Here is a 26,021-nt window from a genome sequence, read left to right on the forward strand (position 1 = left end):
CAACCATTCGAAAGTAGCAAGTTCTTAACTCAGTCATACCTGTCAATTTGTAAGTCATGAAATAGTTGTGAAAATATTGTATTTTCGTGATCAAAGCTCAGATTTTCCAGCCCGAGTTAATAGGTATGGATTTAATGAGTGCTACTCTTGAGGCTGAAAATTTTCAGAGTTATTTTGATACACCACTTATGAAAGTTTCAGGGAGGCTTTATCCAGTGGAAATATTTTACACTGATTGAAAGTGACTTTTATTACTGTTACATTGGCCTTGATTTTGTAAAATTTATTTTAGGAGTTGCCATTTGCTTGACAAACAATTGAAGAGGCAAAGGAAAATGTTGCTTCTTTATTTTATTTTATTTTTTATCTAATAAAATTTCTATCTCTATCTCAAAAAAAAAAAAAAAAAAAAAAAAAAAAAAAGAAAAGAAAAAGAAAGAAAGAAGCAGATACAAACTAATCAATAAAATTTTTTTATTGATTAGTTTTTCCTTTTTTAAGATTGGTTAGTTTTTATGTTAAAAAGTTTTGAATTAAAAAAAAAAAAAATTAAATGGGTTTTGGGTTTCGAGTAGGGTATGGATATCCATAGATAATATATTCGGGTAAGATTCGGGCATGGATATTAACAGGTATTGATAATTGGGTATCCATGGGTAAACTTTTCGGGTCGGGTATGGGTATACCCAATCCATACCCTATCCATGGCCATCCCTAGTTTTGAGCACTTTGGCATTGTTAGGCTTACTAAATATAATTCCTCACTTGTTTATTTATTTAATTATAATTATTTTAGTTTGGCATTTTTATCCTTTCTCAAAAAATAAAAAAATTTTGGCATTCTTTCCATCCGATTCCCCATATTGGATAGAGTAATTGTGGCTTTAGAAGACCAAACTTGCCTTTGCAATTTGAAAATTTCTATGGACAAACTCAAATCCATATTAGTAACTTAGCCATTATCAAATTTTTTTATGGAATCCTGGTTGAAATCTCACACACACACACACAAAGGAATGATATGCGAATGTGGACACATAAAATTTGGCTAAATGCTAAGTTCATGTTCACAGTAAATGGATGTTTCTGTGCTATGCATCTAGGAGAGTTCGAAATTTTATTATCTACTTCTATGCATAGAAAATTCAACTAATTAAAAGTCCTTACTGCTAACGGTAAGTTTCTATATGTTATCTTTCAGGTGAGACCGCCCAGAGGCCTCATGAGATTTGAAGAATTTTCAATTCTGCTTCTATCTCCTGTTATCTTCTCTTACTTACTCTTAATTTCTGCAGTGCTGTGCAAACTTGTCATCCGTATGTCTGTCCTTTCTCCCATACTCATCCTTGAGATGCTACAGCTTTGTCCAAAAATTCTAACAATAACTCTATGCAGCTTTCAATATTCAGATTGGATGCAAATGAAAAATATCATAGGTTGGCTTTGGGTTTATCATTTATCTATACCTGCTCCCAGCATCCTAAATTACCTGAACCCATTACAATTCAAAGCAATTGCTTCCTCAATTCACATTAGTGAACTTATTTTAGTCTACTTTAACTTGATTAGTGCTGTTGAGTTTTTCCTCTGCTTCAAGATGGACAATATAGTTATAGGGCACTAATGGGAAACATATTACTATTGACCAGGATCCAGGAACTGAACCAGCAAGGCATGTATGGTGTTCAATTAATGTTGGTACAGAGATACATGTTAGCAGCAGAGGGATGACTGCAAAATGGTCTCAATGATTTTGATATATTGGTTCCTGAAGATGTTGCTAGCTCTGGTGTTAGCTTTGATTGATCTTTGCACAGTATATTCACCTTTTCATTTAGTAAACAACAAGTAAATCCAGTAAGTAGAACCCATTACAGTTCTACTTAAACCACGTTATCATGTCAGCAATAGATTCAACACACATACCCATGATATGTGTTATGTATATGTTCTCTTCAATCCAGAGATAATCCTCCTGACTTTTTTTGCTTTTGAACTATAAACATTGGAGCTAACCTTATAATGCCAATTGTGAAACATAAATAACTTTTCTTAGACTCCTCTTGGTTGCCAAGAAACTGATGAAATGCTGTTTGCAAATCATGTGTATGTGTATAATTCCATTTGTAAACTCCACTTGTGTTTGTGCTTAATGTCAAATATTTTGTACAAAATTGGTCTTAAGCTTAGAAATATAAGGTTGACAGCTAGATTGAAATTTAGTCACTTTATTATGAACGGAAGTGAGAAAATAAGCCTACTTGCCCTAAATATGGATAATATCACAAGTAATTGAGTAGCCACTTATAATGGTTCAATGCAGACCTTATGTACGCCAAAAAGTAAAGGAGATTGAGTCCATTGTAGCTAAAGCTGAAGGCAAAATCCTATGTGCATAGTTGCCAATTTAAGAAAAGAATCATTGCTTGTAATAGCCAAATTATGCTTCAAAATCATGATTAGTCTAGCTCAGAAGCAGATCAGCACCAACAATATTATCACTAGAAGAGAATAACCACTTCAAAATTATTTAGATCTATCAAATTTTTTTGTTGCACTTGTACAGTACAATGAAAACACGAAAAACAAGAAAGAAATTACATAGGGCAATGTTTTTGGACAATATATTTTCACTCTTCTACTTGAAAACCTAAGCAATGTCTTCAAGGAATGGATAATCAGTGTATCCAAGGATAGGGTCAGAGATGTAGAATGTGTCTCTGTTGTACTTGTTGAGAGGAGCATTGAGCTTAAATCTCTTAGGCAAATCAGGATTGGCTAAAAATAGACGACCATAAACAACAAGATCTGTACGGTTTTCAGCAATAGCTCTGTTCCCATCTTCCCTGTCATAACCCCCAACAACTAAAAAGCTACCCTTAAAAGCCTTTCTCATTGGCACAAGACTATGGGGACTTTCACTCTTTTCTCCAAGTGTCTTCATTCTTGGCTCAACCATGTGGCAATAAAGAATCTTATATTTGTTTAAGGATTCAGCCATGTAAAGGCCCAAAGCTTCTGGATTTGAGTCTCCGGATTCCATGTAGTCTGCAAAAGGAGATAGCCTTATTCCAACCCTATCTGCTCCTATCTCATTAGAAACAGCTTCAACTATTTCTAGAGCAAACCGACAACGATTTTCGAGGGATCCACCATATTGATCCGTTCGATCATTCACTTGATCCTTCATAAACTGGTCAATTAGGTAACCATGAGCCCCATGGATCTCTACTCCATCAAAGCCTGTGTATAAGACAAATAATGACATTTTTTTTTTTTTGATAAGTAATAAAGATTCATTGATATCAAAAAGAGAGAGACACCCAAGTACACAGGGGTGAACAAATCAAAAACGAACATTACAAAAATCAAGTAAATCCAAAATAGAAGAAAAAGGGTGGTTTCTCTGCACAGAGAACCAATCAAGTAAGGTTCTAAAAAAAGAAGCTTGAGATCAGGCATGGAACGCTCCTTGACAAATAAAGGTAACCATGAGCCTTGTTGTTCTTTCAGTTTTCTTTCATCAAGTACAAAGTACATTTCTTCATTCCCTTGTATGTTTGACCAATCAAATATCATTTATCTTATATAAACACATGAAAAGAATTACCAGCTTCAATAGCATTCCTTGCAGCAAGTCTAAAATCATTGACAATTTGAGGAATTTCCTCTATCCTCAGCCGCCTTGGAGGAGTGAAGTCTGCAACGTTAAATCCATTAGCTTGAATTTGAGGGGTCAAAGGCCTGTCAGAGGAAGAAAGTGGGGCTTGACCACTTGGCTGAAAACCTGTAAACAACAATATAAAGAAAAATAAATATCCAATTAATTCAAATGAGTTTGATAAGAAATTATCAATCACCACTTAAAGAATTAGAAAAATGAGAGTTATGATTCGTTAAATTACTTTGAAAAAGATGTTTCTTCATAAAGATTTAATTTTTATTTAAAAAAAAAAATTATCTAAAGAGGTAATTGACAAGACCTTCATTGATTTGAAAACCACAAAAAAAAAGAGAGACAAAATTAATACTTCTTTTCGATCATGAAGGCATAATAGCTCCATTATGTGTTTCACATGATTGTACAGTAAGGATGGGGCTCCATAAATATTCCACTCCAAAAAAGGAAATTTCAAGATCTTATTACATTTTTAAAAAAGGAAAGCTCCTGATCTTAGGGCTGTCTAACACGCCAAAAAGTGGTGGTTGGTTGTCTATGACTGCCATAGATATAGGACTCAATAATGATTTTGACAACTGATTTAGAGCAAGTGGTGTCTGCAAATCTAAAACAAAACTACGAAGATTTTCAAAGACCAGCCAACTGAAAGAACCATGCTTTTGAAAAAGTGGCATGCAACCACCACTCTAGCCTTTTCTATTGAAATGACCAAATAATATTCTATTCAATGGTGATATAAAACATCCTTTTTAGCTGAAATGGCAACAACATTAGCATTTTGTCCAACCAACCACAGTGATTTGATTTTGTTAAAGGTGTAACCTTATTCGTATCCTAAAAACAAATTTACATTAACATATCAGACTTATAATAGAAGATGCCCCTTCCACTGAGGCAATGATCATCATAAAAGCCCCCTTGTAATAAAAAAAAAAAACCATTTATAGTAGAGAAGAAAATGCAACAAAATAATTATATTGTTGCATAAATTTCCTTTACTCCCTCAATCCAACAATGATCATCACTTTTGCTAATTTTACTTTCTCCATAATGAGAGTCCATCCAATTAATGCTCTTCCTCAAAAAGTATGTTTCTATTTCAAATGTGAAACTTATTATGCAGGGAATAACATTCTACGGCACCAACGGATGGTTATTTCAGCAGTCAATAAAAACTTCAATCCAATTTGATTCTCTACCAAATAGGTTCACATGCAATACTTCCTTCAGGATCAACATCAATCAATAGTTAAATAGCACAATGTGGTATAGAAAACCCAAATCTACTCAATTCATGAATCATTTACCATATAGTCTTTGTAATTTATCATATTGCAAAACATTCAACTCTCTCCATCCATTACAAAAGTTTAATTGTCAACAAGCAATATTAGAAGAGAAGATATAAAGGTGGTCTCAGTCAAAGACAAACCTTGATTTGAAACCCTCCCCGTATGCCAAATTTGACAAAAGAAAACTCCACCTTTGGCATGAACAGCATCTACAATGGGTTTCCAGGCTTCAACTTGCTCTTTTGTCCATATTCCAGGTGTGTCTGCATACCTTTACAATAGCAAAGAAACCTAAGAAGTCATAAAAATTTTCAAGGCAAGAAAGGGAACCCTCAAAATGGAGATTGTCTCTTAGTGTGAAACATGGTAAGAAATTGATTACCCTTGAGCAGTGTTAGAAACTCCAGTGGCTTCAGCTATCAGTAGACCACCTTTGGAGGTTCTCTGAGAATAATATAAGATAGCATGTGGCTGAGGAACATTGCCATAAGATCTCTGTCTCATCAATGGTGCCAAAACAACCCTGAAAATACAAATTAAATGATAACTTGAGTAAATCAAGTAAGAAATCTTTCTAATTGAAGAAAGCAGTACCCTATAAGAATGAAATATATATTTCCTGTAGCAAAGTCGGGAAGAATAATATGATTAAGCCCCTTTCTATATGTTATACTAGATACTAAAAAATAAAATAAAATAAGGCAAGTAACAAATGAAACCAAATCAAACAATTCATTTTTGAATGATTATGGTGGAGATAAGGACAGCTTCACAACTTCACCTGTGGATTGCTAAAATATAAACTTTTAAATAAGGTTTGAGAAGCTGAAGAAAAACACAAAATCAGAAAAACTCTGCCTATAATATAATGCTTTTCCTTTTGAGTAGACAAATAAAAACCTAAATGAGAAAGTGATAGAGAAAGAGACAGAATGTTTGACTTGATCTATAATTTCTTTTTTTCCTTTAGAGTTTGTTCATCGTTAAAGTACAACCATATTGTCAAGTATTAAAGATAGATTTCACAAAATGCTGTACTGGAGTGGGGTAGGAGAACCTCAAAGATCCTATATGCCCTTCAATTATGATAATTTCTATATCATTCATAGCTAATTTGCCATGCACTTGAAATTTGAAAATACTTAGGGTCTGTTTGGATAGAACTTATTTTGTTGAAACTGAAAACTGAAAACACTGTAGCAAAATAATTTTTAAATGTGTGAATAGTATTGTGGGACCCATTTTTAATGAAAAAGTTGATGAAAAATATAATTTGTGGGACTCGTGAACAGTGCACGCAGAAAACGCAATGCAGAAACGTGGGATCCAAACTGCCCCTTAGTTTCAAGTTCAGGGCCTACGTTGTTCTTAATTCGTGTACCTCTCTTTTCAACCTATGTTTATATCATAAGCTCACCTTTTCCAACACCTACAAAGCCGCAGCAAAGAGCACTAAGTTTTTTTTTTTTTTTTTTTTTTTTTTTTTTTTTTTTAAAAGAATGGCACTTTGTTTAGGACTGTTTTCGAACATAAAACTTAACAATTCTAATGCGAGCATTTTGGAAAGAAGGCAAGTATATATTAGTGTAGTATGGACTTCAAAAGTGACTGCTTATGACATTTCAACTCTTGTAGTATCCAAACCTAGCCTAGACTTAGTGTACAATAAGTTAAATTGGTGAAGTCGCTTCCACTCCTGGTCCAACCCCTGTACAAGCAGACCAAACCGAATGCAGCAGTTGACCTCGGATATTTCTTATTTCAACAGAATCACAGTCGCTGCTTTTCTAAGGTAGAAAATCATATTTTGGCAGATCCAAAAGGAAGTTTGTACTTCCCAGTTGTCTAGTTTAAACACCCTTGAGTAAAATCCCATGAGTACTGTAAATTTGCTGCTGAGGGGCCAGTGGCTTGTGCAATACATGCATGGCCACGTGTTACTTTGAGAAAATACTAGAAAAGATAAGTAAGAAACAAAATGAAGCATGTAAAAACTTGATGAATTTGATGAATTTTTATGCACAGAATGGGGTGAATTAGTTCTGTTAATCACATGTAGGTTCAAGATCATCAAATGATAACATACAGCATTTGAAGAATGACTTGGGTACTATGGCAGGATATAGATGAGGCAGCCAAACTGGATTGCTCTTCATCATACAGAATGTGCAGTCATTGGTATCAAAACAAAACTGATAAATAGAAGGATTTCATCCCCCCTCCCCAGCCCCAAAAAAGTCAGACCAAAATTGTTGAGAACTGGTTTTATAACTATAGATTGATATCTTATATAATCAAAGCAACTGTAAATAAATGTAAGCACTCTCAATCTCTCATGATGAAGCTACAAATACATTACTTAGAGGTTCTGAAAACACAAAGAATCCTGACGGCCAAGGTGATCAGATACCTTAATCTGCAAATCTGAAACCAATTTACACAACAGAGATGCCGTACAAGATTCAGGTAAACCAAATGACAGCTTGATTTTCCTTTGAGATCAAGTAAACAAAATCATCACTAACAACTCATGAACTGAGTAAAGCTCAGCAAGACAGCTAATACAGTTCCAACAAAATCCATCAATCTTAACATTAGAAAAATTAGCATAGTCTCAGACTTTTAGCAGATTAATATTGAGAATTCTTGAAAAAAAATGTGTAATTTCTTGGTCAAAACACAAAACAAACACAAATGTGAACTGACAAGAAAATGCTTAAAAGGGCAATAGTGTTACATAATGAAAACGACATATATAAATAATCAACTACGATTTCTTGAAAGTTGAAACCTTTGTAAACAAAACAATTCATTATCCCAACTGGGATATGTCACAAACAACTTTTTTTTTTTTTTACAAAGTCAAAGTCAAACCAAAAAAAAACATAACGTGATTCTTAAAAAAAAAGAAAACCCAAAAAAATAAAAAATAAAAACACATCACACATATTAACAATTCGGATCATACTAAACAACAAAGACAAAAAAAGAAAGAATTTTGCAAGGTGTATTGGTATACCTATGGGAAAGGTTGAACTTGCCAAGTTTGTAAGGAGTAAGAAGAGGAATGGTGGGAGCTTCAGCAGCCATTTATAATGATTCTATTCTATTCTTTCCTGTTGAATGCTAGTACTTTACTTCTGTTCCTGATTTCAGACAAAAGTGGGAATGAAATACTTGTTACACAAATGGGTATTTATAGAAATGAAAAAAGCATTAAAGATTTGTGTCCCAAAAAAAAAAAGTCTCCTATAAGCTAGCAGGATGGTTCCATTTGGACAATGATGTTTCCTTTTAAAATGGTATTCATGACTTTTTTCACAGCGCCTGATGTCTGTGGTGACGTTTGGAAGCAAACACGTGGCGGGAATGGGTCTACACTATACGTTGAACCCTCAAGAAAATTTGGCCACCAACGTGGACCATTGGCCTATTTAACTAGAAAATACCATGTATACTGGATGCGTGATATACCACCTTTTATTTAACTATATGTTCTGCTTCTATGAACAGAACCACTTTAAGTCCACAATCAATTTCATAATTTTTTAAAATAATTTTTTTGAGAATATAGATTGTGTTTAGATTTTTGTATATTATTTTGAGTAAAACTTAGGTACAATATTTAGGTTTTATTGTTTAGGTTCTCTTTTTAAAATTATGCCATTTGGATTTTTTCTTATAGGATGAAAGTGTATTTTTTAATTAAAAAGCTACATGGTTGAATCTTAAAAAGAGAATCTAGGGAACAGCATCTAAGGTATTATACCTAAGTTTTGTCCAATTATTTTTATATGAGATCACCACTGTTTTATTTTTTATTTAAAGAAAAAACATTTTTATAATATACTACTCATAATTTATGTCCTCAAAAATCATGAAAATATAGTTAGATTTGTCATGTCATCAATTGTTCTACTTAAAAAAAGAGCAATCTTTGAGACATAAAAGAGTTCAATTTTTTTTTAATTTTTTTTATAGCTTCTTAAGGCGGTAAATTAATATTTATAGCCAAAAAAATTATAAATATTTTTCTTAATATGAACCACATATATATATATATATATATATATTTTAATTTTGAAAGAAAACTAGAATTTGCCAACTCTTTTGAGGATATATATATTTGGAAGGTAGGGATAGTGCCACCCAAGGAGGCCATGGCCCCTCTAGATTTTTATTTTTAAAGTTAAGAGTATATATGTTTTATGAGTTTTTTAGAATTTGGCCAAAGAAAATTATTTTTAGCCCCCTTCATATAATTTTTTCCCCTTTAAATAATAAGAAAACGACAATGGTGACGACAAGAACAACATAATTATTTCAAATAACAACAAAACATCTAGCCCATACAACAACAAAAATTAGCCCAATCAACCAAAACATCACTTTAAAAATCATTATTTATCAAATCTTTTTTTTTTTTTGGAGAAAAATTATTATTTATCAAATCTGGTCAATGAATCTTAGATCTATTAATTATTTTTTTATATAAAAAAATCCCTAAATCTATACAATACCAATCAAATAAAGAGAGAATATTTCCAAGACATTGACGAATGACTAATACGCATAGACACAATTAATTAATATCATAATGATAACCTATAAATTTACAGTTAGTGATTGTTGGTGGATGGGTGGGAATCATTATTTTTTAACTTACTACCGTAATACTTTAGTTTATTTATCTATTTCATTGGGTGGTCCACTATTTTTTTTAAGTAAAGTTTGTGATCTATGTCTCAGTGTTTTGAGCACTTTGGCATTGTTAGGCTTACTAAATATAATTCTCACTTGTTTGTTAATTTATTTATTATTATTTTAGTTTTGACATTTTTTTTTCCTATCGGATTCCCTGTATTGGATCGAGTAATTGTGGTTTTAGAAGACCACACTTGCCTTTTCAATTTGAATTTCTACAGACACACTCAAATTTATATTTGATCTCACATGCTTGAGAGTGTCATCTTATGGTACATAAATATTTTTTTCTTTTTCATAACTAGTCGACCCATTTGTAAGTGACGAACCAATTGACAAATTGAGAATCAAGCATTTTATTTTTACTCTTGTTAAAGGCAACAGATTTTTTTATTTATTTTTATTGAGTAAGTCCATAAACACTCTCTTTCATTTTTGTCAAGAAAGGCAACTCATTATGACTTATGAGAACGACCAAAAAAAAAAAAAAAACCCTCATAATTATGTATATACAGACTACGTACAGAGGACTCCGGTGATGTGGATGGATCATCTGTTTTCATATGATATGAATTTAGACGAATGGCTGTCGAAATTCAGATTAGAAAGGAAGTAGTATAGAAAAGAGCTTCTTCTTCTTCTTCTTCACCAAGTAAAAACCAATGGGTGGTCAAAGAATGAAAATTTTAAAACAAAGACCAGCACAAAGTAACAAAGTTCGTCTCATTATTAAAGTTTGCATGGAATTTGAATTTTTGTTCTTATAAACTATTAGTTTTCGTATGGTCCTTAAATTATTAAAAACAATTTTACTTTCTGTTGATTTTCTATCATGTTTGTCTGATTTCAAACAAACTTTAGATATGAAACCAATAAATTCTTCCCAAAAGATAAAATCATAAAATTAAGGAAACACAAAAATCTACATAATTCTAGGATTTACAACAATCATATTTTCTACTGATACATATTTTTTTATGTGTTCAATCTGACCGAAATGTAAGAAAAAAGAAACAAAGAGTAGAAGATAATGATAATAAGTTGACAAAGCCTACAAAATTTTCCAAAAAGAAACAATTCTCATAAATCATGGTTTGAGAAGCCAAGTCAAGTTGATATCTTTTTCAGCCACCTTGACCTCTAGATTGGTAAGAACTTCCTTGATAGGCTCCCAAAACTTAGCCCTCTCTTCATCACATATCACAAGCTTCAATTGCTCAAGATTTGTGGTTGATGGTGGCAACTCATTACGCAAGCTCAAGCACCCTTTCATGTGGATCTCCTCTAATTTACGTAACTCACCAATCTCTTTTGGCAAGTGTCCAATGCTTAGGCAATCAAATATGTCGAGAAGTCTTAAGTTTTTAAGGCCTGTGATAGATTCAGATTTTTTAAGGCTTGTGATAGATTTTGGCAACTCAGATAAATCAGTACAAGACCTAAGCCTGAGCACTTCTAAATTCACTAGCTTTCCAATCTCTTTGGGAAGTGTAGATAGTTGATGACAATTGGTGATAATGAGTGTTTTTAGGAGGATAACATCACACAACACTGCAGGCAATTCACTACAAAAAAAGAGTACTAGCGATGGTAAAATGCCCTCGCAAAAATTCAAATATTGTCGCAAAAAGTTATTAGCGAGAGTGTATGGCTCTCGAAGGCTGTCATATTTGTTGTTGTTGCTAAAATAGATTTTGCGACTGTACCTTCGCAAATAGATAATTTACAAGGGCAATCCATCATCGTTACTGAACAAATCTGCCCTCACAAATATATTATCAAATGACGAGAAAAGTCAACGACTTATTTTTAGTGAGGGGAAGCAGTCGTCGTTAACAACTATTTGTGAGGACCTTTATACCCTCGCAATTAGTTATTTGCACTACAAAAAAATTGTACTATTGTGGCGGGCCAAAAATGCCGCTATAGGTCTTCAATTATATTAAAATGTTTGCCCTTTAATGGCGGTTTTTGCTCACTGCTATGGGTTATTTTTTTTTTTTTTGTGGAGAAATTTCCTCATGGATTCTAAACCCACATATGTATTACAAATAACTTGTAATAATTTTAGTTCCACTAAAACAATACCACAAATGTAATTAAATAACACCATAAATGTCTCCAAACTAACATTATATTAACATAGAAATATATTATCAAATACATAACGTTGTCTATAACCATTATCAAAGTTCCAAAGTATTTAAACAAATCCTTCAACACTTCCAAAAAATGCAGTTGTTTAAATGTGGTTCTTTGTACATAAAAAGCTATCAAAAAATCAAAGCATCTTCAGTATTGTAGCACCATCATTAGTAATTGTCACATCTCCAATATCATCAACAAGCATCTAAAACCATCAACCAAAAAGCGAATCAAAATTATACCCTTTGGTAGAACCACATAGTCCAAATAAACCACCTGTAAACAAATGAAATTGTAATTAAAAAGCAAGAAAAAAAAAATCATTGTGTTGCTTTGAAATCATAGATTGAAAAGTATAATTGTTACCATTCAAGCATTTTCTTAGTGGTATAGCTTGACCAAGTCGAGAGAATATCAAACATGGAAGTAAAAGTGGAAAGACCAACTACATTCCACAAATAGTGGGAACAATGATTTATGGTGCTCAAATTTGCTGATACGTAAATCTAAGTAGCAAAGAAAGTTAATAATAAGTGAGTATCAGTATGACATATTCAACAACAACACCAGTAACAAGAAGCTTTAGTCTTAAAATTTTAGGGTTAACGAGTATTACCCCATTTAAAAGTTTCCTTCCACTAGCAAGCAAAATGTTGAGATACTTGGAAGCCATAAGGAAGCCTTAATCTTTCATCTAAGATATATATTATAAAAAACAAAAATAAAAATAAAAAGGTAAGGAAGCCCCAGACTTCCTTACAATATAGTATAAGCCAAGATGCAACCCTCATAATCATGCTTTTATACACTGGACTAGGGCTGTCCACAAGTCGAGTTTGTACCTAACCAGGAATTGACCCGACTAAATCGGGTTTCAAAAAAACTCACATGCTGCTGACCGTCGGAGTAAACAAGTTTGGCGGATCAGACTTCAATGGGTACACAAACAGGTCGATCGGAGTCAAAGATCTGAGAAAACGACAAAAAAGGGCGAGGAAACTGAGAGAAAAGGTGAAAAAAAACCTAGATCTGGCAAAAATCTCATCGGAATCTATGAGATTTCGCCAGATCCGATGGTAATCTCACCGAATTTGATGAGATTTCGCTAGATTCACTCAAAATTTTGTCAGATCTACGTGAAATAGTGCCTGAATCCAGGTTTTTTGGCCGAGATCTGGGTTTTCTATTGCTAGAATCTGGAATTTTCTCGTCGAAATCTGGATTTCTTGTCAGAATCTGGGTTTTTCTTCAGATTATGGGTTTTTTTGCTGGTCGGTTTGGGTTTTTTTAGGTTTTTGGGGAGAGAAACAGAAACCGACCCACCGGAGTCGATTTCTGGTGGAGAAAATCTGCTGCCAACCACTGGAGTAGGTCGGGTCGGCTGGTTTCGAATTAGTTCCGATCGTGTCTCCGATGGGTCGGGTCATCAGATATGTTTGGACAGCCCTACACTAGACAAAGCACATCAGCCTTGACAAAGTAAAAATAATCAATCCCAATCTACAATACTATAAACCCAAATATACATCTAACATCTCTAGAGTACCAGGATTCTCAATTTGTCATTTGAATCTCCATAATTAAAATAATTCCTTTCTATTGGTAACAAGATCCAACTATTATTAGATTGCCAACTTGGCAATTTTGCAGGCCAGGCTTTTGGAGGACCACCTAATGGCCATAATTATAACACGAAATTTAACAAGTTCTTTGCAAAAACTTATCCTTTGCACATGAAAAATGTAGACAAAAGTTGAGGAACTCGAAAGTCAAAATGACATGAGTCCAATTATACGGGCATGGCCCACAAACCCATGCGATCCGACCATTCTCCTAACACCTTCATTGCTCCTTTCTTGTCCCATCCGTACCGTTTGCTCAGCTCCCTCACTCTCTCATGCCTAAACACAAAAATTGAAAGCTTTTAATTTTTATTTTTTTTAGACTTATTCTAATATAAGTAATAGATTTAATATTTTTTGGCAAAATTTTTGTTGCCATTCATGGGTTAGTAGCAACAACAACAAACTCAACACTTTTAAAGTGAAGTGAGTACCTTAGCCGGGTAGGGCACTGATTCATCCGCATCCAAAATGCCATGAACCCCAGGAGAGCTAGTATAGATCAGTCTCTTCACTTTAAGCTCAATACAAGCATCAACAACATTCTTGGTCCCTATAATAGATCATAAACAAACCACAACATAATAAGACAAACAAATCCAAATACCCAAAACAAAGAAAGATTTAACAAAGTACAAAGGAACATCAAAAAAGCCAATAGGCTAGATACCCATCCCGCGCCTAGCACTCTGTACCTTCCACATTGACCGAATAATGTAGCTGGTAATCGTTCATCGAAGAACTCATCGAAGAATGCTGTTTATTATCATTATTAAAACAAAAAAAAAAAAACAACAACAACAACAACAAAATTCAAAACTTATGCAGAAAAATTTTCAGCTAGGCATTTTTTCAAACAGTTGGAAGGGATGAGCAAACCTTTGAGAACTTGGGCCTCGTTTCAAAGATCCATGGAAACATAAACAGCTTGAGCAGAGCGCAAGGCTTGGCTGAGAGTTCCATTCTCCTCATGAGGGTCAAGGTTAATGGTGGGACCCATATCTGCAATTCGGACGAGGAACATGTTATATGAGATGAGCTTTTCAACCAAATGACGAGCAGCAAAACCACGACCTCCTATCACCACGCACCATCTCTCAGTGCCATCATCCCCAGATGCCATTTCTCTCTGTAAAACCAGAAAAACCCAATTGACTAAAGCATTAATTGTGTGTATTTGTAATGTGTTTGACACAGATCTTGATAAGGAAGAAGAATTATGAAGTAAACTTTCAATAAGGGAGTGGTTGATGGCTGGGCTCGTCCAAAAATATGCATCACAAAAATTAAATTACTTCACCAAATCCAAACCCAAATTTCATAAAAATCATAAAATAAAAATTAAATAAAGTATCTACATATTACACCACAAAATCCAAACCCAAATTTCACAAAAATCAAAACTGAAAATTAAATAAATAACCTAAATGTTAAGTATCCAAATCCAAACCCAAAATTTCACAATAATCAAAAACAAAAAATCAAATAAATAACTTACCAAGCAAAATCGGAATGGGTATGGGTATGGGTATGGTGAGGAAAAATGAATGGGTATGGGGGTGGTAATGAGAGAGAGGGAGAAAAGGAGAAAGGATCTTCTAGTGAGGGAGAGAGAGATCGAGGAGGAGAGGAGTCGATGGCTGGGCTCAGCCTCGTCGGCGTCGTCGCTGGGCTGGGCTGGGCTCTGCTGGTCGACGCCGGCGGGGTTGTGTGTGTGTGTGCGCGTTGTGTGAATGTGAGAGGCCGTGTGAGAGATAGAGAGAAAATGAGAGAGTTTTGTGAGTAAAAACTTTGTGTGAGAAATGAAACTTTTGTGTGGGAAATGAAAATGTAAGTGGGAAAATTTTTTTGGAGAATTTTGTGCGGGAAAGGAAAAAAAAATTTGGGGGGAAATTTTCTTCCTAACACCTCTGTTCTTTAACTTTTCATTTTCGTCCTCAACTACCTAACTCCTTATATCTATATTTGAGCAGTGAACAGCATTTGGTTAAGTGTGCCCTTGACAAGTGACAACATCACTACACTCATGTGAAGTACTGAAGTTTAATGGAGTGTTTATTCAACTTTTTTTTGAAATTTTTTACCATCTGTCAAATTGATAACGTGTTGTGCACCACAAATACTATTATTATTATTGTATTATTATTTATTAAATAAATAAACTAAAAAAAACTATCTATTGAGTATTTATTGAATAGATAAACTATCTATTATTATTATTAAAATGAGCTAACATTTTAAGTTTTTAACTAAAGTTTAGCATATTATTTAAGATATAGACTTATAATTGTAAATATTTTTAATAAATTATATGGATTTTGACTAAAGAACTTATAAATAAGTAAATAAATAGTTATATAATTATTTTTATATATACATATATAAAATTAGCGGTAATCCCGAAATGGTACACTAGTTTTAATCGGTACTGAAATATTTCATTTATTTGATCAAACCGAAATAATCTCTGGTACACTAATGAAAATTGCTTACATGACAAACAGAGTCCATTGTTTTCATACTAAATGCTGACATGACCATTAAAAAAATGATCTTGAGATCATTAGACTTGGTGAAATTCATATTCAAATCTTAATCAATAGAATTGAAGAGTATGGTGACACACTAGACAATTGGATAGTCAGATTGAGTAAACATAACCATACAAGTACAAAGCACATGTCTATCATGCGCTATACTTAGATTTGAAATCTAACCGTTAGATTTGAAGAATATAATGAAAGGTTAATTCTAGTAACTTATGATAATAATCAAATTATTAGATTTAGAGAAATGCGTGGTCAAAGTTGGTCAAATCCGATCAAACTTAATAGATGGTCCCAATAACACTGGATTTGGTGAAATTCATATTCAAATCTTGATCATTAGGATTGAAGAGTATGGTGACATATTGATGTTGGTGAAATTTGAGACCAACTGGATGGTCAGATTAAGAGAATATATATAGTCATATAGGTACACAACACATGTCCATCACGTGTCATGCTTAGATTTGAAATCTAACCATTGGATTTGAAATCTAACCACCTAGTAACTTATTATTGAAATCATATTTTGGAAATCCAATCATAAAATTACATTTTCTATATGTTTTTAACATGCATGCCAATTTTCATGCTAATCGGATGTAATTTACCATTTATTATATAAACTCATCTTTTATGCATTATTTTAAACTATAAAAACTTGAATTTAGACAATTGATTGTTGACATACCTATTAATTTTTTATTACCTTCAAATTTTATAACCATAAAAAATGTATGAAAATAATGTAATCTAACGGTAGATTTGTCAAAATTCACATCGAATTAAGAAATATAGAATTGGGTTCAAGTTATACCTGATGTAACTCTAAAAAATGTTACACCACCAATAACTTATTATTGAATTCATATTTTGAAAATCCAACCATTGGATTACATGTTCTATATGGTCTTAACATGCACGCCAATTTTCATGTCAATCGGATGTAATTTACCATTTGATCTCTAAACTCATATTTTATGCATTGTTTTAAACTACTAAAACTTGAATCTAAACAATTGATTGATGACATGACTATTAATTTTTGATCACTTTGAAATTTTGTAAGCATGAAAAATATATGAAGAAATTGCAATCTAACGGTAGATTTGTCAAAATTCACATCGAATTAAGAAATATAGGGTTAGGTTCAAGTTACACTTGATGTAATTCTAAAAAATATTACACCACCCAATAACTTATTATTGAATTCATATTTTAAAAATTCAACCATTGGATTACATGTTCTATATGGTCTTAACTTGCATGCCAATTTTCATGCCAATCGAATGTAATTTACCATTTGATTTATAAACTTATATTTTATGCATTATTTTAAACTACTAAAACTTGAATCTAGACAATTGATTGATGACATGACTATTAATCTTTGATCACTTTAAAATTTTGTAAGAATGAAAAATATATGAAGAAATCGTAATTTAATGGTAGATTTATTAAAATTCACATCGAATTAAGAAATATAGGGTTGGATTCAAGTTACATGTGATGTAACTCAAAAGAATGTTGCATCACCAAATAACTTATTATTGAATTCATATTTTGAAAATCCAACCATTGGATTACATGTTCTATATATTCTTAACATGCATGCCAATTTTCATGCCAATCGGATGTAATTTACCATTTGATCTATAAACTCATCTTTTATGCATTATTTTAATGGGAATAAATTTTTATTCATTTTGTGAGAGAGAGAGAGTACAAAAGGCTGAAATTCTTGAATTTTAGGCTACCATTTTGAAGTTGAAAGTGCTATCATTTTTTTATGGGTACAATTGTTTAGAAAATAAAGACAAACATTTCTTATATATGATGTATATAAAAGGTTTTTTAAACAAAAAGTTCACCTAAAGAATACAAAGTGCTCTATGTTTATACGTTTCTTTTTATTTTTCTTTGAATTTTAGAATAACTTTTATCTCCAAAAAAAATTAATATTTTAATGATTTTTTGCGAAGGTCAATTGTGACCCTCTCAAATAATTTAGTGTTAATAAGGGCATATTTTTAACCCACACAAAAAATAAACTTTTTACAAGGGATTTTTATTGTCCCTCGGAAATAATTTGGTAGGAATATTTCCCTCCAAAATTTTTGACATTTTTAATGATTATTTGTGAAGGTCAATTTTAACCCTCACAAATAATTTAGTATTAGTGACAGTTTTTTTTTACCGTCACAAATAATACACTTTCTACAAAGAGATTTTTAATTGTCCCTCGCAAATAATATGGAGGGAAAATTTCCCTCCAAAATATTAGTATTTGTGATGGCTATAACACATAATTGCGACAGCTTTTCTTGTTAGTAAAAAATATTTCACATTTTACCAAGTATTTGAGAGGGCTTTATTTTGCCTTTGCAAATAAGATTTTTTGAGAGGGCTTTTTGGGTCTGTCAAAAGTTCTTAGTCGCTAATAGGCATTTTTCTTGTAGTGATTCCACAAGATCATTACAATAGTCAATGTTTATCTCCATTAGATTTGGCAATGCATCTGAAACTTGGATAGTACAATTCCCAAAAGCCTGAGCAATATTACACATGAACAAGGATATTTTCTTCAAACTCTTCAACAATATAGGGGCATTGCAAAGGGAAGGGATTGAAGCCTTCTCCAATCTGATTGTCTTTAAATTGGGTAGAGAATTGAGTAGTTGAAAATTTCTTAATTCAGTAGGAAAGAAACCATAATTGGTGATGATCAAAACCTTGAGATTATCCATTTTATCCACAAACGCAGGTAAGCTGTAATTATTTGTTTGGAAGTTCAGAACTAGAACCTCAACTTTGGGTGCTTGAATGTTGCACCAAGTTGACGAGAATGATTCATCTGCAAAAAGTATTATAAACGATGTGAGAGGGCACTCAACATGTATTGTGTGCATGTGTGATAGAGGGAAACATAAACAAACCAGTTAAGATTAATAACAAGCGGGCATTGATGGGTTGCTGAGCCTGTTTTGTGCACCAACTTGGTAGAGTGTTTCTACTTATGTCCATAATCAATCTTTGCCTTTGTCTTTTTGGCCCTTGGCAGCTTTCAAATATAGCTAGCTCTCTAAGAAGATCATGTTGTGTGACATAGTCTTCATTGTAATATTTGTTGATCTCACCTGCATCTTTCCTGGTGATTGGCAAAAATTATAAGTTGGAAAAGTTTCAAATTATTTCTTCAAATGGTTCATAAAAAAATAAAAATTTCTTTCTTCAAATGTAAAAAGTATATCTTAAATAATCTATGATAAAGAGTAGGTTTGGATAGCAACGTAGTTTGCGTTGCTATCCACATTTGCGTTTTCTTGGGTGGATCCCGTGCACTGTTCACAGGATCTACAAGTACCTCTTTCAGCAAATATAACTTCTAACCTGGGTCTCACAGTACTATTTACACATTTAAAAATTATTATGCTGCAGTGTTTTCAGTTTTCAGATTTCAGCCATAAGCAGTATCCAAATAGACAGAAAACGTTGTTGCCATAAGAAGTTAATTAATCTATAACTTACAGGACATTAAAATAATTTGTGCCTAAGGCTGTGTATAGAGTTATTGCTAATTATATCTAGCAACTAGCAATGGTTACATGAAGAAAGAGGCTACAAGAATATCAGACCATAGAAATAAAGAGTCAGTATACCTTTTCCTCACAAGATTAGCCAGATTCCGGGTGGTGATTTTATGTAAATTGTGAATGGCATTGTTGCCAACTTCATCTAGTTTATGTAATTCTGCCCACATATCAATAAGGGCAGAAACAGGGATCCTTTGCCTTTGGTCTTCAGGAAATGAACCTAGATCCATGAAACGTTCTTTGAAGATGACCTTGTGATCTGAAAATTCTAGGCTTTTTCGAAGACAATCAAGCAAATCAGAACTAGAATTGAAAATATAATGACTATTAGACCAATTCTTAGCTATACTGCACCAGGCCTCAACAGGGTTCTCATCGAGTAATCTACCAATCACTTCGAGCGCCAGTGGGAACCCACCACAACCTCTCACTATCTGCAATTTAAGAAACCAAATAAAATCAATCATAGTTTGGAGGCTACAGGGGTAATATTGGCCAATGCTATAGAAACTCAAACCACATGATTTGTTTGGAAATATGAAACAAGGCCAGTAGGGACCTTCTTATTTTTCTCCTTTTTCACTCAAGTTTTGGGAACAATTGGTTCAAAACAAAACAAGCAAGCTCAAATGTATGTATAAGTATGAAAGCATGATTTTGGCAAATGCATATGTTTTTTTTTTTTTTTTTTTTTTTGGTTGGGAATAGGGTACATACGGTATCATGTACTCATCAAAGACCAAAACCTGATAGTATTTCTTCATTCATATGCATATACATACCTTAACCAATGGTGATAAGTATAAATAAAATTAAGCACTTTTCATCCGAATATTTATGCAAGATTAACAAAGCACCTTGTTGATGGCTTCAACAGGAATGTTAGAACTCTCATGTTGCAGAGATGCTGAATGATGAAGCAGCATCGTTGCATGGTCATCATTTAACGGATTTAAGTAATATGTAAAGCTAAATCCTGGAAGTGCAGTTCTTGAGGTCACCAGAATATTGTAATTTGGAATATCAAACATAAACTTCTTAAGACGGAATTCTGATCCAGACCAAACATCATCCAAGATCAATAATATAGGATTTGATCCAATTTTGGTCAGCCCTTCCCGTAGCTAGTTGATTGCATCTTCATCACTTTGGAACTCGGGCACCTGATCACTTATATATTGGTATAGTCTTCGCACAATGACCATCAGGTTGAAATTTTAAGAAACGGGGACAAAAAAAATATTGTCCTAAAATTTTCCTACCCAAAAACAATCCAGTTAGAAAGTTGCCATTGAGGCACATTTCATTTCTTATAACATAGTAAACTGAAAACATGGACAATAATGGTGGGCAGATGAAGTGAATTACACACAATTTCAATCGCGGCTAAGATTAAGAGGTGTGTGTATGTATGTTACATTTTCTTTGTTACTACGCTTCTAAGGCAATAAATGCAGAGGATGAAATGTTCCAAGAACAGTGCTTCATGATTGTCAAGAGGGTTAACACTTAACACAAAATAATGAACATAATTAGCAAAGGCCTATCATATCTTACCTAATGAGACATAAATTTGTTTCAAACTGTAGTTTAATTTCACCTTTACTCTTTTTTTTTTTTTTTTTTTTTTTTTGAGAAACCAGACTAAACTTTCACCTTTACTTTTTTAATTTTTATGAATCGTTGTTTAATTTCACTTGCAGAAATTCAATTCTTCATGTGTGATCACATTGCAATCCCATTTATTCCAATTACCCATCTATATATATATATATATATATATGTATATATATAAAAGCTAAAGTGTAGTATTTATTGTTACTATGTTCTTGTTAAGCCACCTCATCTGCTACATCATTGACCACACGATTAGTCTTTTTCATATTTATTTTTACCTCTAATTTTTTTTTTTACAATATTAAATAGAAAATAATATTTGCTTTACAAATTCATTTTAGATGGTTTTAACTTTACATATTCATCTACTTTAATTTTGATATTATAACTAAATAATAAATCAATGAAAAATCAAAATCAAAATGTTGTCTATATATATTCCTCTCTCAACTTTTTTTTTTTTTCATTTTTTTTTTTGGTTGAAATTTTTTATTTTTCTTGCATCTTTACCTTAGATTGATGAATATTATTGACTAATTCATATGTGTTCCCTAATACAAGTATTTTTTTTTTTATCATTTTCTTTACAACACTAAATACTTTTAATGAATGGTGCTTGTTGTTGATCTTATTTGAGGAAAATCATATTATAATATGTAAAATTTTGTGTTGTTTTCAGGTTTTAATTTATTTGAAAAAAAAATTTGGATAAGCTAATTAAGAACAGTTAGTGTAGTTGAAGACAATAATTTTTGTGCAGTTTACTTTCACTGTTTGTAAATATTTTGTTTAAAAAATTAGTAATGGATTGTTATGTCTTTTTTATACGATGTTCTTAGATGCTTCAGCAATTACTTTAAGCGTTTACTAATATTTTATATTGTCCTTTATCTTCCTTATCTTGTTAGTGTATTCTTTGAGATTTTTAAGAAAACAAATTCAATTTTGTGCTTCTAATTATTTATTTATCTCTTCATTTTTCACATGTTGGATTAGATGTAACATTAGATTATAGCAAAATTAACACAACACTTCTTCTTTTTCAAAAACAATTCTCTACTTTTTTCCCCTTTGGAATTGTACCCTTGGTTTTTTTAAAAGGAAAAAGAGTTACAATCTTTTATTTTTCCCTTTCTTTTTATTATTATTTTGAATTGTAGTTTTGTTAAGTTTTATTAATTTTTTTAGATACGTTTCTTGGTGTTTTTGATTGTGTGGTAGAAAAAATTGGGTTTGAAAAAATTGCTAGTTGTGATATAAACGATTGTACCTTAAGATTATTGAGTATTTTACTGCTAGTCGTAATGCAGTAGTTGCGATATAATCGATTAATTGTAGCTTAAGATTATTGAGTATTTTATTGCTAGTCGTAATGCTTGAGTGTGTCAGGTGTTCATTAAACCATAACACAGCATTGTACTTCTTTCTCATCTGATTTAAAAAAAAAAAAAAATGTGTAGCACTCTTGTTTATATAGCATTTTAACAGACTTCTATACGTATTTTGTTTTAGGTGGTACCTAACAGTTTACTAAGATCCACATACTAGCACAATAAATAGCTTTAAGAATATGCAAACACATGCCAATTATGCATATAAAATTACATACACAAAAAAGAAGAGAGAGATCAAATACCTTTATTTCCTGGTCATGACCAAGCATTTTCACCAGTGTGGTCTTTCCGCATCCTCCAGGGGCAGTCAGTAGAATCTGCTGCCTCTTCTCATTCAGCAGCTGCATCTTCAACACCATCAATGGCAGATCCATCCCGACAGTAAAATCCGGGGTGGAGGGACCACACACGTTGCCCCACTTTTAATCGCTAGCGACTCCATTCGCTTGCAAAGAAAATTCTGCTTCTCCAAAATCTGCAATATATCCCTTCTGTTCTGAGCTGAGATATGAAGCTGAAAGAATGTCACAACGGACTCATCCAACTCTGCAAGTTCTCTCCCAAAAGAGGCTTGTGAAGGGTAGTCCAACTCTTGGTTGTCCAACATGCCAATGAGCTCCTTGGCCTTCCTCATATCTTCGATCAAGCTCTTTGTTTCCTCTTCTCGGTGACCAAGTATTTCATTTAATCGTGTTATCTCTTTAACCACTGGACCTAAAAGATCTAGATTGAATTTGACGCTTTTAAGAATTGGCTTGAACATAAGGGCATCGCTTCCAACACTCTTAACTGTGTCATGCAACACATTAAATACCTCTCCAAACACTGCCCCCAGAGCAGCCCCTCCTACCAATGATGCCATAGCTTTGCTTTGCAAACTAACTCAAACTACCAATATGACAAAAGAAAAGAAACCAAAGATTCTGTATGCAAGATCTTTGGAAACTAGTTAAGAAACAAACACACTACATATCAACTTATCAAGGAATAGGCCAAATACTAAAAAAAAAAACTATTGGATACCAATTTAGATCTCTATCTCTTCTGTTTCTCCTGATCAGTTACCTTGCGCTGATAAGGAAACAGAGCAGAGGATCAAAGTAAAGCCATTTGAGACGAAAGAAGAATGTATGCTTCTTCCCTGGAAAACAATCATAGGGGTATAAATAAAAGACTAAACCAAGTTACAGATTTATACTTTTATCTGCAATTGTGCATGTAATTTCATGCCACGAACCTGGAAGTTTCCCAGTTTGAACACATTGACTTCTTTGTGTTTTTGAGTATAGACTTAGAAGGAAGGCATAAAGTATAAACCTTAAGAAGATGCTAGAGTTTTATTTATTTATTTATTTATTTATTATTATTATTTGGAATAAAAGACTAAACTCTGAAGTAATAGATTTACACTTCTATCTGCAATTGTGCATATAATTTCATGCCACGAACCTGGAAGTAACCAAGTTTGAGCACATTGACTTCGTTGTTTTTAAATAATGACTTTCATTCTTCTTCTTCTTCTTCTTCTTCTTTTTTGGGAGTAAATATTGACTTAGAAGAGAAGCAGGGTATAAACATAGGACCATGTTAAAGCTACTAAACATATTGTTCATATGTTGGTGCCTTAAATATTCTTTATGATATATGGTGATTTACTATTAAAAAAAAAAAACACAAAATGTTTTCATATCATCTACTGTATGCTAAAAATTAGTTCTTTTTTCTTGGGAGAATCTTTTTAAATATTGACTTAGAAGGGAAGCAAAGTATAAACCATAGGACCATGCTAAAGCTACTAAATATATTGTTCATATGTTGGTGTCTTAAGTATACTATATGATATATGGAGATTACCATAAAAGAAACACCAAATGTTTTTATATCATATACTTTATGATAAAAATTAGTTCTCTTATACATGGTTCTTGTGTCATCTACTGATTCCTAGGTTTATTTTTGTTATTTTCTGTCTTTGTTTATTTTTATTTTTTTGAGAGAGATTTTTTCTGTCGTTGTTGATTGTCAATCCCTTTGAAAATTTGTGTTGCATCTGGAGAGCCATGTGTGTACATTAAAATAAGGTACTCGGGGAAAAGAAATCAAAGTCTAAGAAGAATAGAAGTGATTACTCACTTTTTTTGTTAGCAAAGAAGTAAGTACACACCATAAAAGAAAAAGAAAGACAGAAAGAAAGAAATAAACATGATTCCGATAGCCATGATGTAATGTCAAGAACCATAACTGATTGAGTATCTAACATCAACACACTTAAGTATCTAACATCATAGGTCATCAAATTTGGGATAATAGTCCCAACAGATAGATGAAGATAAGAGAATAAAAAAAAAGTTACAAATTCATCATGGGTCATCATGATATAATGAATTTATCTTCTTCTTAATAAAGTTACGAGTTTTTCATCAAAAAAAGAAAAGAAAAAGAGAATCTTTTTACTTCTTGGTTCCACTCACAAGCCATCGATTTAAATATAAAAGTGAGGAAATGATTGCACATTCATGGTTTAGAAATACGCTTAATTAATAAAAGTTTGGGGAAAGCTCCTGCAAACAGAAGTTCAAAGGAGATGCTAACAAACTAAGTCTTAAATCAGCTGCAGATTTGTTTATTTATTTTTATCAGAAAAATATAAGATTAGACCATTCTTCTTATCTAAAATTACATATTACACTTTCTAATGTCTCTAGAGTTCAAATCCCCCTTTCCCCAAGTACATATAGTTTTTCCTTTTAATAATAAAAAGGAAAAACTTTAAAACATTATTTTCCTTATTTGATCCTATCGTTCAAAGATTTAAAAAAAAAAAAAAAAAATTAATTGTTATTAATGTGTGAAAACAGTTTAGACCCTTTAAAAAAATAGATACCAAAAAGTTGTATACCATGACAGAAAAAAAGTGACAAAAATATGGTGTTTAGAGATGAATTGCAGGCACCTACAATAGCATTGGATTGAACCGGATTCCACCTCGTCATCACGGTTTTGGGCTTGCGCATATGATATTTCACGAAAACTTCACGATGTCTACTGAGGTCATCAGAGAGAGGCCAGGGCAGCTCATTCTTGTTGTGAGAGGGCCGCCTCATGAGCCCGCCAAAAATCTTCCGTTCCAAAAAATTTGTTGGCTTAAGATTTGTACAAATTGTACCAAATCTGGCTCATGGAGTATACGTGCACCACACCCTTTAATCTCAATATCTGGGCTGTTGGTTTTAATGAATGGCCTAATGTCATCACATCCATGTAATAGTACTCCTAACTTCGCATGTGAAATATATAGCCAAATTCCAAATGAGCCAACATGAATTTTGTCTCTAGGGACCTTATAGTTTCGTGGAAAATCTTCAGGACCACCGTGCATTTCCAAACGAAACTCATGAAACTCTGTAGGATCACCAGGAGAAACCT

The 26,021-nt window shown here is 32.6% G+C and overlaps 2 protein-coding genes and 2 long non-coding RNA genes across 4 annotated transcripts; all 4 read right to left on the minus strand.

Annotated features, from left to right (window-relative positions):
- Positions 1–2,625: 2,625 nt before the first annotated feature.
- Positions 2,626–8,210, minus strand: LOC115960790 (12-oxophytodienoate reductase 2-like). Its single transcript, XM_031079782.1, has 5 exons — positions 7,994–8,210; positions 5,357–5,497; positions 5,115–5,245; positions 3,611–3,787; positions 2,626–3,243 (listed from the first exon to the last, which is right to left on the minus strand). Exons 1-5 carry the CDS (start codon positions 8,062–8,064, stop codon positions 2,651–2,653), a joined length of 1,113 nt encoding a protein of 370 aa, XP_030935642.1. The 5' UTR covers positions 8,065–8,210; the 3' UTR covers positions 2,626–2,650.
- Positions 8,211–10,699: 2,489 nt separating this feature from the next.
- LOC115960982 lies at positions 10,700–11,422 on the minus strand. The gene is made up of 2 exons (XR_004085273.1): positions 11,385–11,422; positions 10,700–11,243 (listed from the first exon to the last, which is right to left on the minus strand). It is a non-coding gene; the product is annotated as an uncharacterized LOC115960982 (long non-coding RNA).
- Positions 11,423–11,794: 372 nt separating this feature from the next.
- LOC115960980 lies at positions 11,795–15,393 on the minus strand. The gene is made up of 6 exons (XR_004085271.1): positions 14,944–15,393; positions 14,325–14,574; positions 14,116–14,201; positions 13,880–13,998; positions 12,584–13,724; positions 11,795–12,028 (listed from the first exon to the last, which is right to left on the minus strand). It is a non-coding gene; the product is annotated as an uncharacterized LOC115960980 (long non-coding RNA).
- A 3,018-nt stretch (positions 15,394–18,411) lies between these two features.
- Positions 18,412–19,015, minus strand: LOC115961084 (probable disease resistance protein At5g66900). The gene is made up of 2 exons (XM_031080126.1): positions 18,928–19,015; positions 18,412–18,845 (listed from the first exon to the last, which is right to left on the minus strand). The coding sequence occupies exons 1-2, from the start codon at positions 19,013–19,015 to the stop codon at positions 18,412–18,414; spliced, it is 522 nt and encodes a 173-aa protein (XP_030935986.1).
- Between the last annotated feature and the right edge of the window lie 7,006 nt (positions 19,016–26,021).

Source organism: Quercus lobata, chromosome 9 (genome assembly GCF_001633185.2).
Source record: "Quercus lobata isolate SW786 chromosome 9, ValleyOak3.0 Primary Assembly, whole genome shotgun sequence".
Taxonomy (NCBI): domain Eukaryota; kingdom Viridiplantae; phylum Streptophyta; class Magnoliopsida; order Fagales; family Fagaceae; genus Quercus; species Quercus lobata.

What these genes read in the sequence shown, in the direction of transcription:
- LOC115960790 (XM_031079782.1), bottom strand. Translation starts at nt 8,064, where the DNA reads ATGGCTGCTGAAGCTCCCACCATTCCTCTTCTTACTCCTTACAAACTT. An exon ending in GTTTCTAACACTGCTCAAGG is followed by an intron (nt 5,246 to 5,356) that starts GTAATCAATTTC and finishes GCTATTGTAAAG; the next exon opens with GTATGCAGACACACCTGGAA. An exon ending in AAGGAATGCTATTGAAGCTG is followed by an intron (nt 3,244 to 3,610) that starts GTAATTCTTTTC and finishes TCTTATACACAG; the next exon opens with GCTTTGATGGAGTAGAGATC.
- LOC115961084 (XM_031080126.1), bottom strand. Translation starts at nt 19,015, where the DNA reads ATGGACATAAGTAGAAACACTCTACCAAGTTGGTGCACAAAACAGGCT. An exon ending in CTTGTTATTAATCTTAACTG is followed by an intron (nt 18,846 to 18,927) that starts GTTTGTTTATGT and finishes TACTTTTTGCAG; the next exon opens with ATGAATCATTCTCGTCAACT.